Source organism: Chelonia mydas, chromosome 14 (genome assembly GCF_015237465.2).
Source record: "Chelonia mydas isolate rCheMyd1 chromosome 14, rCheMyd1.pri.v2, whole genome shotgun sequence".
NCBI lineage: Eukaryota > Metazoa > Chordata > Testudines > Cheloniidae > Chelonia > Chelonia mydas.
The window spans coordinates 16334225-16351401 of NC_051254.2; the positions used below are offsets into that span (position 1 = coordinate 16334225).

A 17177-nucleotide genomic window follows, 5' to 3' on the forward strand; every position below is an offset into this window, starting at 1 on the left:
TCCCAGGTGGGCACACTTGTCTTTAGGGAGTTGCAGTGCCAGATCAGTGGCCACTTCACCTTGATGCTCTTCTGCTCTCTACACTATTCAATGAAGAGGCAAAGAGTCCACTTCAAGTGTGGGTACTGATGGGCCAAGAGGGCTGCCTGGGATGGGCCGTAGCTACAAGGCGTCTCTTCCTCCATGATCATGATTTCCCACAACGGCTACGTTCCACTGGAACAATGAAACTGTCAGTCAATAAAGGGAGACCTGTGTGCAGGGAACACCCTTTCACAGAAGCTGGACTTGGACTGCATCTGTCATCAGTGTCTTCCATGTAAAACTGACTGGCAATAAATCTCCCCAGTGGGCTTTAAGGAGTTTGATTCCTCTCTTTTTCCAGGTTATAAAGAGCTTTGCCTGCAGCAGGCTGTAGGGTTTTCTGGACGGCGTTTGGCAGGGAAGGGACGTGAAGGAGGAGGCAGGAATTCCTAAAAATTTGTCAGACAAAACTAGAACCTGGGCCTCACAATTTACTAGACATTAATGAGCTCTAGATGCTCGTTTCCCCTATGCAACTTTGAAAGTCTAAGCCTCCATCTCTTGCTTCCACAAGCAATGCCTAACCCATAAGGCCACAGCATCTTGAGCCCAAGGAACGGGCTCCCCGATGAGATAACAATGACTAGAGCCTACAGATCTGCGGAAATCAGCTTTATATCCATGGACCATTTTTGCAGATCACGGATCGGCTGCCAATTCAAAGTTAGTATCCGCGCAGGGCTCTAACAATGACCACAGGTAAAAGTGAGCACAACACTCATCTCTGACTTAGCTTTCCAACTATATATATTATAAACACAACAGTAAGAAACAATCCCTTGCCCCCAAACAAAACCCCTACAATTAGAACAATTTACTCCTACCTATGGGGGAAGAGGGCGAAGTTTTTTTTTTTTTGTTTTAATTTTTTTTTTTAAAAACTCTGAGGCTGTGCTCTGCCATACTGTGCGCATCACTGTCTGAAGAATTAAGATTAGATGAGGCCTTGAACTGCTGCTAGGGAAGAGGGAGATGCATGCAGTAGTTTACAGCTAGGCCAAGTGCCATTCGTCCTTCACATTCATGAGCACTAAACTCCTGCAGAGAGTTGGGTCTCTTAGAACCGTTACTTAGCTCCTAAGCCTTGGGAAAGTCAGAAGTGAGACGCTCACAGACTTTTGGAGTGATTTGTTTCTAGTCAGGAAAGGGGAAGAAAAAGGCCACTTTTAATCACAGAAAACTTTTTAGATAAATATAGTAGTGTGAGAATCTTGTTGGGAATGGCATCCAGGTAAAGCTAAACTGTGTGCGATTCATTCCTTTCATCGCTCTGGTGCTGGGGCAGGCAAGTAAAAAGGGTGTCCTCAGATCAAGGTTTAAGATTCCCAGGGAAAGGGGAGGTTGGTTGTGTGCTAACAGAAGGTTGGCAAATCCAATTCATCCCCAACTATTTCACACAGGTTCAGCCCTATATAATAAAAGCTCTTTAAAGCCTACAAACCATGTATATGTAGAGTTACCAGAGCCATATTTAAGTGCTTGTTTCTTACTACACATTTGCACTTAAATAGAAGGGGTGCAATAACTGATTTTATATTAGAAAACAAAAAGCAAAAGGATAGCACTGGAGTGCAAAGGTTGGTCTCATGGCAAAAGTACAGGCTGGGGAGTCTGGAGATTTGGGTTCTATTCCCACCTCTATCACTGACTCAGTGTGTGACCTTGGGCAGGTCACTTAAGCTCTGTGCCTCAGCATCCCAGACTGTAGAACATGGACACTACTCTGCCCACCTCCCGAAGGGCTTGTGAGGCTAGACTCATCAATCTACTCTGAAAGTGCTTTTCAGATATGAAAGTCATTGGATCTTTTGGGGTAAGTGTTATTGATTTTAACTGCTCAGGCGCCTGCATCATCATATGCACCAAACCAAATAGACAAACCAAAATAGACAATTGCAAAGCTCTTATTCCTTGTAACAAAAATGATGATTTGCTTTTTCCCCCAGAGCATATTTTTCACACAGTACCTCTTTTGTCCACCACGAAGTCCCCGGGGCAAAACTCATTGTTGTCCAGATGATGGACTGGAAACAACTCGTTGGAGCGAATATTGGTCTCCACAGTGCCATCCTGCCACATCACATCAGCCGAAGTCATCGTAGTCACCACTTCTACAGCAACTCTGAACATAAGAGAGAGAGCTTTAATGAAGCTGCCACCTGTGGAGAGCAGAAGAAAATAAGCAGACCCCTCTGCCAACTGACTTCACCCATTTTGGGGCTTGCCCCAACGCAAGAAGCCAAAGCTAAGTGCACAGAGCAATGGTAGGAAAATCTGGGCTGCCAAGCACTCTAAGTTCAAAAGGGTACCCATGTTTCACACCTGGCAGTAGTAAGTCAAGAGATGGGATTTTAAGGTCAGGAACCAATACTCAGGCTGAATGGGTTCAGATATGTTTGCCCGCGCCTGGCCCACAGGCATTTTGCCCTGAGGGCTGCATCAGGTTTCGGAAATTGTCTGGAGGGCCTCCCCAAACAGCCAGGCGTGGCCTGGCCCCTGCCCCGGATTCCCCCCCATCCCAGCTTGATGCCCCTCTGCCCCCCCACCCCGACTGCCCTCTGCCACCCCATTCAACCCCTCCTCTCATTTGTGATTGCCCCCCCCCGGGACCCTTGCCCCATCCAAACCCTGCCCCCCCAGAACTCCCACCCCATCCACCCCCCCCTTCCCTGTCTCCTGACTGCCCCCAGAACTCCCACCCCAACTGCCCCCCACCACCCCATTCAACCCCTCCTCTCATTCCTGATTTGCCCCCCCGCCCCGGACCCCTGCCCCATCCAACCACCCCTTCTCCCTGACTGCTCCCCGCCACCCCACCCAACCCCCCCCCTCCTTCCTGGCTGCCCTCCCTGGGACCCCTGCCACGTCCAACCACCCCTTCTCCCTGTCCCCTGACTGCCCCCCGCCACCCCACCCAACCCCCCCCTCTTCTTCCTGACTGCCCCCCCCGGGACCACTGCCCCATTCACCCCCCCTTCTCCCTGTCCCCTGACTGCCCCCCCCAGGACCCCTAACCCATTCACCCCTTCTCCTGGTCCCCTGGCTGCCCCCCACCACCCCATCCAACCCCCCTTCCTTCCTGACTGCCCCCCTGGGACGCCTACCCCCATTCAAGCCCCCTGTTCCCCACCCTCTGGCCGCCCCAACCCCTGTCCACGCCCCTCCCCAAACTCCCCTGCCCTCTAATCCAACTCCCCTCGCTCCCTGCCCCCTTACCATGCTGCCTGGAGCACCAGTGGCTGGAGCCAGCCATGTCACCACGCAGCACAGAGCACAGGGTCAGGCCGGGCTCTGCAGCTGTGCTGCCCCAGGAGCTCACAGCCCCGCTGCCCACAGCATTGCGCCGGCAGCGAGGTGAGGCTGCGGGGGAGAGGGGGCAGCGGGGGAGAGGACAGGGACTAGCCTCCTGGGCCAGGAGCTCAAGGGCTGGGCAGGAGGGTCCTGCGGGCCGGATGTGGCCCGCAGGCCGTAGTTTGCCCACCTCTGCTGTAGGCCCATCTATGGGGCAGATTTTCAGTCACCACAGATCTGAATTGTAAAAGTTCCTGAAATATAGACTTACAAAGGAAAAAAGTTACATGTCAGGAAGTAAATGCCACACTCATTTCACGCTCACAGGAGCAAATTTACAGGGATACCAGAGCACATGAAGCTGCACCTGGCTGGAAGAGGGGTGAGATGGGGGACTTCAGTAGGGAAAAAATCTTAGGTTCCAAAGTCTTGAAGTGCCTTCTGTCTGGAGCTCTGCTGAAAGTTCTGAGAAATCTTTGAAGCTGGGGCCATGGGGATGAAAAGGAAGACTAAAGCTGCATATTATATCTCAGCCCTTTGGAGACAGGTTCGACACTGCCTCTTCCTTTGAAAAGCAGAATGGTGTTCAGTTTAAAGACAACAAAAACTTTACTTCCTGGCCACTCTCACATATGATCACCTCTACTGCACAAAGACAAACCCAAGCATAGAACAATCCTGTTTTTGACACGAGGGTCTCATCTTCCTGCCCCTTTCATTTTTAAACCTCCTAATCACATGTACTCTTCCCACCACCAATCCAGAAGCATTTGCTACAGTCCACAGTTTTCATAAGCTCGAATCACAGAATATCAGGGTTCGAAGGGACCTCAGGAGGTCACCTTGTCCAACCCCCGGCTCAAAGCAGGACCAATCCCCAACTAAATCATCCCAGCCAGGGCTTTGTCAAGCCTGACCTTAAAACCCTCAAAGGAAGGAGATTCCACCACCTCCCTACGTAACGCATTCCAGTGCTTCACCACACTCCTAGTGAAAGTTTTTCTTAATATCCAACCTAAACCTCCCACACTGCAACTTGAGACCATTACTCCTTGTTCTGTCATCTGCTACCACTGAGAACAGTCTAGATCCATCCTCTTTGGAACCCCCTTTCAGGTAGTTGAAAGCAGCTATCAAATCCCCCTTCATTCTTCTCTTCTGCAGACTAAACAATCCCAGTTCCCTCAACCTCTTCTCATAAGTCACGTGCTCCAGCCCCCTAATCATTTTTGTTGCCCTCCGCTGGATGCTTTCCAATTTTTCCACATCTTTCTTGTAGTGTGGGGCCCAAAACTGGACACAGTACTCCAGATGAGGCCTCACCAATGTCAAATAGAGGGGAACGATCATGTCCCTCCATCTCCTGGCAATGCCCCAACTTATACAACCCAAAATGCTGTTAGCCTTCTTGGCCACAAGGGCACACTGTTGACTCATATCCAGCTTCTTGTCCACTGTAACCCCTAAGTCCTTTTTCGCAGAACTGCTGCCTAGCCGCTCAGTCCCTAGTCTGTAGCGGTGCATGGGATTCTTCCATCCTAAATACACCCATGGGTGCACATACTGCCATACAAAGAACCACACTGAACAGCATTCCTGATTTGGATCAGGTTAGCAGAATCTATGGAGCAAAGGTGCCAAGCTATTTTTGCTAGGGGCTATACTCAGACCTTTAATAAAAAATTAAATTAGTGACCAAGCTACTGGACATTTACATTTAATATTCCCTAACTGAAACCTTTGTTGAAGAAGAATTAAGAATGAAAGCGAGTTCCAATAGGATCCAGTGAACATCCCCAGAAGTTACACTTCACGAAAATTCTACATGTTAATCCTCTCCCGGCAAACACAAGTGAGAGCCTGAAAATGAACAGTTAAGGGATCCAGCCAAATTCTCATTGCCCTAGAATCACTCAATCATCCCATCAAGCCTTAACTCTGCCCCCATTTTGTTCAGTAATGGCAATACGCTACTGGATCTATACTGTTGAGGAGATTAGGTTTATTCATCCTTAACGTACAAAATCTCTTGCAAGTAGTATAGAAAGATGGGCAGTTTCCCAGTTTCTCCTTGTTTCTGGACCCCGTGGCTGGGCAAGTACCTCTTCTTCCCCCACAGGGGAAGCGGTACAATACCTCTTTATAGCACTATTCCAACAAACCCTTAGTTAGCCCCATCCATGCCTCCCACAGTGCACAGTACACTCAATCACATGCTATTTTTCAGATACATCTTTATGGCTTCTGAACATCTCTCCTTATTAAAGCCAATAAAAGTATGGAGATATTGGAAGCTGTAATGGGAAAATACATAGAATAGGATTTCCTTTTTTTAGAGTCAACAGCAGAACGTCTCAGAAAAATTCTACCATGGGAGGAGATATGTGGCATGTGACATTTCAGGGGGACTTGTTTCTTTATGGGGAAGTTGGAGCGTCGGTGTTGAGAGGAAGGTTTATAATGGGAAAACAGTTTTAACCTCTTTAAGTGAGTCAATCGCTGTTTGAAATGAAAGGAGGTGGCAATGGAATCCCTTAGTGGCGCCCCCAAAAGAATTTACCAGGGCTTCAGGTGCCGCCACAGTAAAGCCATTCCCATTTAACAAACTAAGCTAACGTTACAGGCTGCATTGCTTTCATGCAGTTAGAGGCACCCATGTGGCTGACCCATCAGATCTGGTACCTCCAGCGGCATCGAGCCAATTCAATATGTACGTTCCGTTCACTTCACCCTTTCCAACAGTATTTCAGCTGTTGTGCCTACAAAGTCTCATCAGTTTTCTGTCTGGTTATTCAAGCAATAGGCACCCAGGGCATTTCATGGTGGTTAACGACCAGCTGCCATATAACCGCTTTAAGTGCCATCTGGGGTTTCATGCGCTACAAAAAGTAACTTTTTACACTCTCGATGTCATGTCTTCAAAGAGCCTTAGGGACTATGTTCTATATGTTTGCCTTGCAATGGAGCCATCTGTCCTCAGCTTAGGTAAAAACAGGTCCCTGTCCACTGCCTTCTTCATGTCAACTGCAATCAGCTATCAAAGCTGCCCATCTGGGACTCGCTTCAATTGCATTAGAAAGATAGAAGTTGTGTGTGTGAGGTAAATAGAGGCTACATACTAATTGATGCTGTTTCCACAAAATCCTACTCCTTTTTGGTGCCTTTCATCTTGCCCACTTTAACACTGCTCCCCTGAGCTCCAATGCTTTTGGACGTTTCTCCCAGCCTTTGGGAAAGTATTCCAGAGCAACAGTGCTCCACTTATACTGAAGCAAATGGAGATAATCGAATGAACAGTGACTGAAGTATACTGTTTCCCACATTACTTCTGTGCTACCGGATCTCCCTCATCCTCACTTACTCCTCTCTGAAAAGATTCTCATCTAAGTATCTACATTTACTGCCATAAAGGGGCACTTGAAGCATGGGTTATGCTAAATCCCTGGATGCTGACAGACTTATTTCCCCAGTGCTCTCGTGCTGTGGTTTTTTAAATTTTTTATATGAATTTGGTACTAGTGAAAGATGCTAATTCAACAGTCCTGAGACTGCGGCACAGGTATAGTACGTGATAATGTACCTCAGTGCTGTTCTAGAGGGATCATTTAAGAGTGACTGGACAGAGTTCAGTCTCCATCTCCATCCCTCCTTGCTGAACTGCCAACAAGGGCATCATTTAATGTTGTACTTAGACAAAGCTCTTTGGAACCGTATCACCTCTTCCTCTCTGCACGCAGAGCAGCAGGTACCACGGGGGCCTGCGCTCAGTTGGGGCCTCTAGGTACTACTGGAATCTGACCATATCGATTTAATGTGATGTGGACACCTTTCCATCAGCAGGGGGATTGAAACCAAACACATTTCACAAAGGGCCCTTAGCCCTTAGAAGGTAACAGCTGTTCATTATTCCAGAGCCATGCTCTCAGGCGACATGCAAAAGGACACTCAGCCTGATCTCCGTGCTTACCCGAACTCGGGTTTGCATTTGAGAATTCAGAGAAGGGAAAGTTTAGCAAGGTGATTGACTGGGGACAGAAATCAGAACCTACCTGTCTCCTGGTTTAAACTCCCTGGAGATCTTAGTCTTCTTCTTCTTATGCTTCCGCTTCAAGTTTTTGATAGAGAGGGGAATGCTCTTCTTGCGCCCTATGCCGCTGCCACTCTGGGAAGAGGCAGTGGAGCTCGCCGAAGAGGTCACAGAGCTGGTGTCATCTGTGTCATCGGCTGCCTCATCATCAGCATCTTGTTCCATTGACTGGAGCCTGTAGTCAGGTGACCCATTGTCTTTCAGCAGGAAAGGTGGCTGCTGCTGTCGCCCAGCTGCTGCGCAAGAAGTCTCCTTTCCCATTTCTTCAGGCTGCTCCTCCTTTAACTCCCCCAGGTGTAGTGTGCCATTGGCAGAGTCCCCTAGTTCACATTTGGATCTGGTTTTAAGTTCTTCCGATTTTTGGTCAGCAGCTGCAGTAGACTCTCCATCGGGCGGTTCACTGGTACCCTGAGAATCTGGGGTGCATGACATGATCTTCACAATCTGCTTTTTCAGCAATCTCCTCACCTAGAGAGAGCAATGCTGGCCAGTAAATAAACAGGAGTCTAGGTGCCTGGACACACAGCAAACACATTACATGGCCAATAGGAGGGACGATGTACAGACTAGAATGTGACCCTCTTTGGCCCTTTTCACACTCCACCTATCTCAGAGCATTTTAGAAAGCAATGAGCTATTGCTCATGGAGTTACCATGCTAGCACAGGCAGCAGCCACGGAGAATATAAATGGTTTTACAAAGAGCAGGGGATGTTGACTAGGGCACTGTGTAATTAACTTTTGGCATGACTGTGCAAGAGTCCAGGTGGAAAATCCAGGTCCGAGGGCTCTTTAATAAAACTATATTCAGTTTATATAGCGCCTTTTATTATGAAAGATCCTCCGACACTTTACAAAATTAACTAAATGGAGTGTACAAAGCTACACAGGCGGCTCATCTCCTTGCCGCTGAAATGCAGCTGCCCCTGGGTGGTACATGGCACTTAGTTGTTTGCCAACACAAGACAGTGCAGCACAGGAAATGAATGCTTTCCCCAACGTGTTACTGTACTGGAAATTTAAGTGAACAGAGTAAGACTCTGCTAGGAAACCAAGTTTAACATCCCTACAGTTATGCAAAAATATGGGTTCTTTAATGGCCCAAGTGGTCAGGACTTCATTATTATGCTGAAAAGATGGAACCTCTAACACCACAGTTGTCCGCTGGCACTTTGCTATGGCACTGGCTCCGTAGTGATGCAGAGAAAAGAATGCCACCAACTGTATGGCTAACCCCACTTCCTGCACCATGTAGGTGTTCCCAGAGAGCCTCATCCCAGTAACTGATCCAGCCCAAAACCTGCTCAGCTCTATGCGACAGGATCATTGCACAAGGTGACATGACTGTGAGCACTAACAAGCCGTTACACTTTACTGGGTCACATTTCATATACCATATAACTTTTATGGGAAGATTTAGGTTTTAAAAGGAGCATTTAAAATTCAGTCTACATGAATCCCAACCACTCAAGCAGATGTGTTTGAAATACAAGTCGTCCAAGTGCCCACCTCTCACACTCCCAGCTAAGCTAGCCCATCACTTTCCTGGGAACACACCTTCTTGGCGACTGATCCTTCCCCCAGAACACAGTTTCTCTCTGGGCATTCACAAGTGATTTTTGCAGGTTCCACTTTGGCAGGAAATACGTAGAGGCATCTTTCCCCGAGTTGCCTCTGTGCATGGTCGAAGCACCCCAGACGCTTTACTCTGTTAAGAGTGAGAAGATGAAAACCGTCACCTCCCCAGTCAGCCTCAGAGCAAGAGATAATGAACACCCTAGCGATGAGTAGTACCTCCACATAGTTAGCGGGTGCATATGCTGATGCACACCAGTCCTGTACATATGCTGATGTATGTGAGATCCATGTGGGTGGCACTAATTAAAATGGGACCAATTTTGCATTACAACTAACATTTCCCAGGAGACTAGAATTCTTTAGGTTAGTCTCTCTCATACACACACAGAGATGTAAGGGAAGAGCTATAGAGTATTTCCAGGCCACCTGGGAACTGGGAGGAGAAGAGTAGCCATCTCCTCCACATACAAGGCCTAGTTACTCTTGTCAACCTCCCAGAGAGAATTAAAAATTTTGCTTTTTCTTTCCATAGGCTGAGAACTCCTGCTCCTGAAGCTACCTTCAGATGGGATTGCACTGCTCTGTTCTCCTACAGAGTTCCAAAACTCACCTACCCTCTTTCCTCACTTCAACAGAGCACCTTATGGCTAACATGCATACCCTGTGGCCTGCAAGGGGCATCAGATGCTCCGCAACACTGGCACTGCTCCTTGGCTGGCCAAGCAATGTTAGCTGCCTTCCCCTCCCACTTCTGAAATAGAGCTTGGAGCTGTAGGATTCAAAGGTTCAGTCCACTGCAGCTAAATGAGGGACAGAAGGGGAAGAGGAATTTGGATGCTTTCTCCCTGCTGTTCAGCTGGGGAGCATTTCTATTGGAGGAGAGCTTGTGACGCCAGCCCTTCTACCATTAAACTTAAAACCTCCACTGGCCAGTCAGATGATGCTCCCTGAGGCTGGGAGACAGGAAATGGCTGGAGTAAAGCTCCCTACGTAGGGTGCTGATGACAAAGTTGGATTTCTTATGTTTATTTGCTGGAAGAAGGGCATGTTATCCACTGACTGCCCTGGCATCTTAGGATGGTGGGGAACATGGGTACTTTAAGCAGATCTCACCTGGACAAGTTCTCCTGCGTGATTACCGAAGGTGGGGGACTTACACTGTCAGTACCTCCAGGACAGAAACTTTTAGTGATCCAAGTAACCTTTAGTTCCACCACTTGTACCTGAAAAATGAAGAAGAGGAACAGGAAGAAGAACATCACTTTTTCTGGGAACTTTACTGAATCAGATTCCAAAGCTTATGGATTCTCAACATGGAAAATGGTTTTCACTTCTAGATGGCTGGACCTAGCCCCTGGATTTTTAAGAAAAACAGCCGTGGTCGGCTTCTAATTGTGCTTCCGCACTGGTTAAGAGTTAATTGCATTCATCATGCTTCTATAGTGCTCAAATACAACAACTGTCTCAGGGGGTTCCAGTTCTTTCAGGAAGATTGTCCCTGTTCCCATAGTAAGTAGCCATGTGTCTGCTCACTAACCTCTTCCACCACCACTCTGAACTTGCTCTTTGTGCTCAAGACAGGCTTCACACCTGAAAGCCACTGCACACTGGAGAAGACTTTTGAGGGACCAATGAGGACTTGCCCAGGATAAAAGCCGTATGAGTCATCAAAGAAAAGGCCCTGAAAGAAAACGGCAGCATAAGGGTACTGTGTGTCAGAGAGCAGCTAATGCCTGAAAACATTCTGTTGTGATGACATGGGATTTCTGCATTTCTCTTCCCTCGTTCTTGATCACTAAGGATATCTTTAAGCGAAGAGACCTGTTTGCAAGTTCCCTTGCTTCTATGCATCATTCCTTTGCTGAAGTCATCACATCAGTTTCTATAGCAACACACTGAATATCACACATTCACAAACAATGGATTTCAATTTAGTGGGGAAGAGGCAGAGGTAATCGCAAAGAACAATTATCTTGATTTCATGCAAATGTTTTTAGTAACAAATAGTGTGGTCTAAGCACTGGGGTGGACAACAGGAACCCCTGATTTCTTATACCTGCTCTCACAAGGACATTAATGGCTTCTGGCAAGTCACTGAACTTCTCTTCCTCTGCTTCCCCAGTTGCAAAATGGGAGTAATATTGCACATGTACCTGAAGGCCCTGTTAGGCAGATTTACCTAATACTCATAGATTTTTGTAAATAAAGCTCTAGGAACTAACCATTTACCTTCTGGGCAACCTTTGTTCATGACAATTGGGGTGACACCGAGCTGGGGATGCGGCATGGCTCAGGGGTTTTAGATAGCAATCTGATTCATGTGTTCAAATTTTTGTACTGATCATCATTTAAAATCTTGCAATTTGTCAAGGGTACATAAGATTAGTGCTGTAGGATATAAATCATAAGTGCCAAGAATACATATAGGAGTACTGAGCACTAACTTAACGGTAATGAGAAAGAACAAAAGGAGAGACGTTTTCAAAAGCGACTTGTGATTGAATGCCTCAGCTGGACACACCTTGAACTTCAGAGGCCTAATTCTACGAAAGTACAAAAAGCCACGCTCTGGAAATCCTGCCCCTTTAAAGGGCATCTCAAGTCAGGCACCCAAAATCACCAGTCACCTCTGAAAAATGTAGGCCACGATACAGTAAAGAGGCTGAACTTGTTCTGCATTGAGAAGCAATTTACACTTTGGGATCAGATGTTAGAGATACTGGACAGCAATTAGATTGAGACTCTCCTCAATCCATGGACAATGAAATCCTGCAGGAAAAGACACCACATTAAACTGACATCACTTGATCGTCAGCAGAGACATCACATTCTTTAAGGAATCTGGTGGCAGAGCACTAGGATTTTGCCTAACTCTAGGATGCTGGCAGAATTTCCATAGGATGAGGCCCACTGTATCAACAAAATAAAGAGCCTTTACACTGTAGGCAATTCCTACAGCCATACCCATCAATAAAGAAACTTTAGAATAGTATTGAATGACAGGATCTAAGAGGAAAAGCCAATTACTGCACAGCTTCTGAAGGTTTAAATCTATCACACAGTGGATTTTGTGTTCTCAGCCTGGTTATTAGTAGACAACTCTCCAGAGTGCACAGTCTGGGACAATTCAGCAAGAATAGCAGTGTCCACTAAAATAGCAAAAGCTGATGCAGGTCAGGATTAGAGAGGCATACCATCAATTTTATTATTAAAAATTAATTTTGAAACATTCTGATTTCTGACAGAGCACCCTTAAAATGGCATGCTTTTTTGTTATTCCATCAAACATTTTTAGAAGGGTTCTTCCATCCTCTGTTGATGTTCATTAGTGTCTTTTCAAGCAGGGTGACTATAACGAGGATCAGTGAAACCAACTGTACTTTGTGTAAGACACTTGAAAAGGTATTGTCCACTAGCTTCTTTCAGTTAGTGATCTCGCATGCTATTTTTTTTTTTTTTTACACTCCATGCATCTGAAGAAGTGGGTTTTTTATCCACAAAAACTTATGCCCAAATAAATCTGTTAGTCTTTAAAGTGCCACTGGACTCCTCGTTGTTTTTGTGGATACAGACTAACACAGCTACCCCCTGATACTTGTCACATGCTACTTGTAACATTAACAAGTATGACTACTAACAGACGGTAATGTGCTTTTAAATTGGTGTCCTCCTCAAGTGCTCCCTCCACGTGAAAAAAAATAATCTTGCAAAACATTTTCAGCAACGTGGTATTTAAGTTGTAGGGTAAATACAAGTTATTGGGCAAAGCCACATTTTCTTCCTGCAGAAACCTATATTAAAAAAAAAAAAAAAAAGACCAGTTCTGGGCGGATTCTAAAAGAAATTCTGCAGAGGACCAGAAACTTACTGAGTCACTGACATGAGGGCAGACATCATAGAGCTTTGCTCCATCTTCTGTGCTCATAGAACACCTGGAAAAACAAAGAGAAGAGTTGGGAGACAGATCATGCAATGGTGACATCAGCCACCTCAACAGCACCACATAGATCTATCATCTGGGCATCTCTGCCACTGCAGGGGCCTCAGGAATTGGTAGCATCTTGGTTTCTCCCGTCCTCTGCCTGTGGCTCACAGTTTAGAATGTTTAACTCAAGTCTTTGAGTTTAACATAAGGGTATCTGAGTGAAAGTTAATGACTTGTGTTATACAGAAGTTCAGACTAGATCAGGGGTAGGCAACCTATGGCACGCGTGCCAAAGGCGGCACGTGAGCTGATTTTTCAGTGGCACTCACACTGCCCAGGTCCTGGCCACCGGTCTGGGGGGCTCTGCATTTTAATTTTAAATGAAGCTTCTTAAACATTAAAAACCTTATTTACTTTACATACAACAATAGTTTAGGTTCTATAGACTTATAGAAAGAGACCTTCTAAAAACGTTAAAATGTAATACTGGCACGCGAAACCTTAAATTAGAGTGAATAAATGAAGACTCAGCACACCACTTCTGAAAGGTTGCCTACCGCTGGACTAGATTATCTAAAGGTCCCTTTCTGGATTTAAACTCTATGAAACACCTGTGTGTGTGTTTGCAGCACACTGCTGGTCCTTTCCAGGGTAAAGCGAGTCCCCTGGTTTTAGATAAGAACTGGGTAAACACTACTCCACTTTAAAAAGCATAACTGAGCACATGAAATCTATGAGTGAAGTGAGCTGTTGGGTGGAGGTCTTTTGCCTACTAGTAACCTGAACACTCATAACTCACAGCTGTTTCAGAGCAGTGCTGGAACCCAGGCTCCAGAAAGCTAACAAACGGTTTGGCATACCTCTTTTCTGAGATGAGACCTAAGGTGGCATTTCCAATAATTCACTAACAGGAAGATGCTATGCAAAAGATTACGTGATCTGTAATATCTCCAGAATGATTTGCTTTTCCTCTGAAAAAGAGGCTCAAAATTGGGGCTGCGGGGTTCCCTGTTTATTGTCTCTCAAAGACTCAAATGTCAAAATGTGCTCAGTTTAAAAGAGTTTTTTTTTAACTACCAACCTCGCAAACCTCTTCTGGACTATGTGATTTCTGGATCATAATCATACTGTCAGGGATTAGCTTTGCTTCATCTAAGGGGTAACAGAGCTGCCAACTATCCAATATATACTTTTACACCCCTTCTTGCCCAAAATGTGTTATCACCTGTGGCTGAAAATAATGTGAGCACAAGACCTGCTGTCACCAGAGTAATGGCTGCACGAGTGAGATGCCACACATGCTTAGAGTACTTTTAAAAGAGACTACAGTTACCACGCCCAAAGGTAAAGGGGATGTTCTGTTTCAGAAACGTACCTGGCTCCATTGGAGAGCTTCAGGATGACTTGGTTCTTTAAGTCATAGACCTTCCCTAGCCAACAGTCAAAGGCTATGTAGTCGCCGTACATAAATGGCTAAGGAAAAAACAAACAAACTGTAAAATGCAACCTAATTCCTTGAAATATCACGTAAACAATACACAATGCAGACTGCCTAGCGATCTCTTCTGCTCAAAATGGCCCAGGACTGAAACAGCAGGGCTGCTGCAAGTTAGAATTGAGATATACTGTAGAAGTGCATGCTTTGCATGCAAAAATTGGCCCGATCGATACCTACATTCTCTAGGTAATGAAAACAGCTTGGTCTCTTTCTTGACTTTTTCTTAGACCGTAAACAGAGAAAATGGTCTTAATCTATCTGTAAATTGCTTTTCACATTATTTATAAGGTGGACTGGCTAGAGCTGTGCAAAGGAAATCTTGTGCAGCACCTGCATACATTGGGTAAAGCAGTGCAGAGTATGATCAGTTTCACCTTCATGGGCAGTTATTCCAACCCTAGAAGAGATGCTCATGTCCTTTTGCAGGAAAACCTCCCTGTAGCTGCCACCCACAAATACATATCTCTGCAGAATGGTTGCAACATTCCTCATCGCTTTAGAAAGGCTTCACACTACAGCCATTTATGGAGGGGTGGGGGAAAGGAGGGAAAGACGCTTGCTTCCAGTCTATTTTCTCAACTCAATGAAGGAAACAAACAGGGAAAATCTTCGCCTTCAAATTATCGTTTTGCAATCACCCACCCACTCAAAACCAGGTATGCAGGGAAAACCAGGTATGACTCAGTCTGCTTCAGCTGGACCAAAAAAAAAAAAAAAAAAGATTTGCTCTTTTAAACATTTCTGTAACCTGTTGATATAGTAACTATGTGTTGCAGCTTAGGACTGTGTCATTGTCATGGGACTGCCAGGGTCAGGTGATCCCATCAGCTAATCACAACGCAGAAGCGTCTCAGACCATTCAATACTGACAGTCTTCTCAGTCTAATGGGATCTAGCAGTATGATCAGAAACACAGGATGGAAGGGGTTGGATGCTACACTTTCCTCCGGCAGTAAGGACATTTCTGGTAGATTTAGAATAAAGCCAAGTCACAGGTGTACAACAAAACACTGAAGTGTCCATCTTGCAAGGGGCGCTGCTTGCCTGGGGTACACCACCATCCCTGCGAGGTACCAAACCCCTAGCTCCCCTGGGAGGAGAGGAGAAGGATTGTGGCTGTGTTCTCACCCAGATATGCTGTAGGTCTTTGCTGTTGACAGGATAGAGGATACAGTTGGTTCCTACCAGCTTCACAGCACACTCTATGTTTACATCGATTACAGTCCCGCACTGGCTGTCCTGAAAATGCAAAGAGAAAGGGGGTGGGGGAAAAGGGTCGGTAACCGGGGAAAATTCTCAAGTGAGGTCAACTGCACGCAGGTGAAAGGTGCAGAACTGACAGCCCTGGATGGGTGAAACCCTCTATTTATCCTCAGAGCAGACAGCACTGACAGAAGCAGTGCAAACTTCCCCCAATAACCCTGTTCTGGAGGGATCACTGCACCCAGAAATGTAAAGCAGTCTGAAGTCAAGGATTGGGTGTGGGGGGAGGGGGGGTTAGGTTAAAAAACCCCTTCTTCCCAGTGATAATTTTAACTGGCTGCTGCTGCAGCAACCTATGAATTCCTGCCTCTGCTTGTGTAAGGAGACAGCTTGTTCAGCTGGCAACGTAAAACAGCTGCTGCTTGTTCACCAGTTTAGCACTTGAGTCCCCTGTAGCTTGGCTCCCAGATAAATGGTGTCCTGTTACTGTCACGCTCAACGGAACAATTCACTGTGACTCCACAGGATTTCCTCCCACAGGTAAAGCTCCAAACAGAGGGCAGAGCATGAGTGCCAGATGCCAAGAAGCTATAAAACAGTTTGTTGCCTTTTTACTGAGAGTTTCCTATTCAACACACTTTACCTATTTTTCTTCACCCTACAGCTGGCAGCCAGTGCAGTAGAGAAGCTGGCATCTTTCACTGGACCAAATGTATTAAGTCACAAGACTTCAAGCCGAACAACTTACTCGTTGGTCCAAACAAAGAACATTATCTACCCTCGCTCACTTTTTAGTGGGGACCAATGATCAAATCTTCAGTTTTAAAAAAAAAGCTGAGCTTTAGACGTGAGCCTTTAGAAAGGGTTCTACAGTAACACGTACACATTTCACAAACACACACATACGGTTTAGCTCTCCAAGGAAGAGAAGCTAACCCAAACATTCTGGCAGCAGACTCTGGCAGCTACTCTGCCCTCCTGACACAATCAATAGTTTTATATGTTCATGACCATAGTCCATTACAAAACCGGACTAAGGGATGGCGTGGAGAATGCATTGCTCTCATTGGCTTCAGTAGCTGTCCTGATCTCAAACATCAAGGTCTACTATTAATGGAAACAAGAGAACGCACACTTTGAAGAGCTGACACTGCACAAGTACTGAATGAACTAGCTCATTCCACATAAACATTCTGTCCTTTCTAACAGATTTATTTACTCAAGCCCTGCATCTAGAGCCACATGCAGCTTTCTAAAATCCACACGTTTTTTGGTGCTCAATTCACTCTGCCTGGTCTCAGGGACAGCCAGTCATAGGAAGGACCTTCACAAATACAGACGGGGACTGTCCAGGATATTATTTGAATAGATTGCTCAGCAAATGAACCAGAGCTGTCTGGATTCCCTTCATCCTTCCTAGGCAGAATACAGGGCTTGAGGCAGTGAGATGCAGGGAGAGAAATCATTCATCTGTTCTCCTCCAGACAGCCAAGAAGAGGGGGATCAAGGGAG

At 46.0% G+C, this 17177-nt stretch overlaps 1 protein-coding gene and 1 long non-coding RNA gene across 2 annotated transcripts in view; one reads left to right on the plus strand and one right to left on the minus strand.

Moving 5' to 3' along the window:
* UBE2O (ubiquitin conjugating enzyme E2 O) overlaps positions 1 to 17177 on the minus strand; it is a 92252-nt gene that overhangs the window by 16237 nt on the left and 58838 nt on the right. The window contains exons 3-10 of the mRNA XM_037913375.2: positions 15591 to 15701; positions 14340 to 14437; positions 12908 to 12971; positions 10577 to 10720; positions 10153 to 10262; positions 9019 to 9169; positions 7425 to 7930; positions 2052 to 2206 (exon numbers count right to left, since the gene is read on the minus strand). Of these exons, the coding sequence (XP_037769303.1) occupies positions 2052 to 2206; positions 7425 to 7930; positions 9019 to 9169; positions 10153 to 10262; positions 10577 to 10720; positions 12908 to 12971; positions 14340 to 14437; positions 15591 to 15701 (1339 nt within the window). The remainder of the gene's footprint in view (positions 1 to 2051; positions 2207 to 7424; positions 7931 to 9018; positions 9170 to 10152; positions 10263 to 10576; positions 10721 to 12907; positions 12972 to 14339; positions 14438 to 15590; positions 15702 to 17177) is intronic.
* Positions 3458 to 12578, plus strand: LOC119567467. The gene is made up of 2 exons (XR_006285645.1): positions 3458 to 3922; positions 8717 to 12578. It is a non-coding gene; the product is annotated as an uncharacterized LOC119567467 (long non-coding RNA).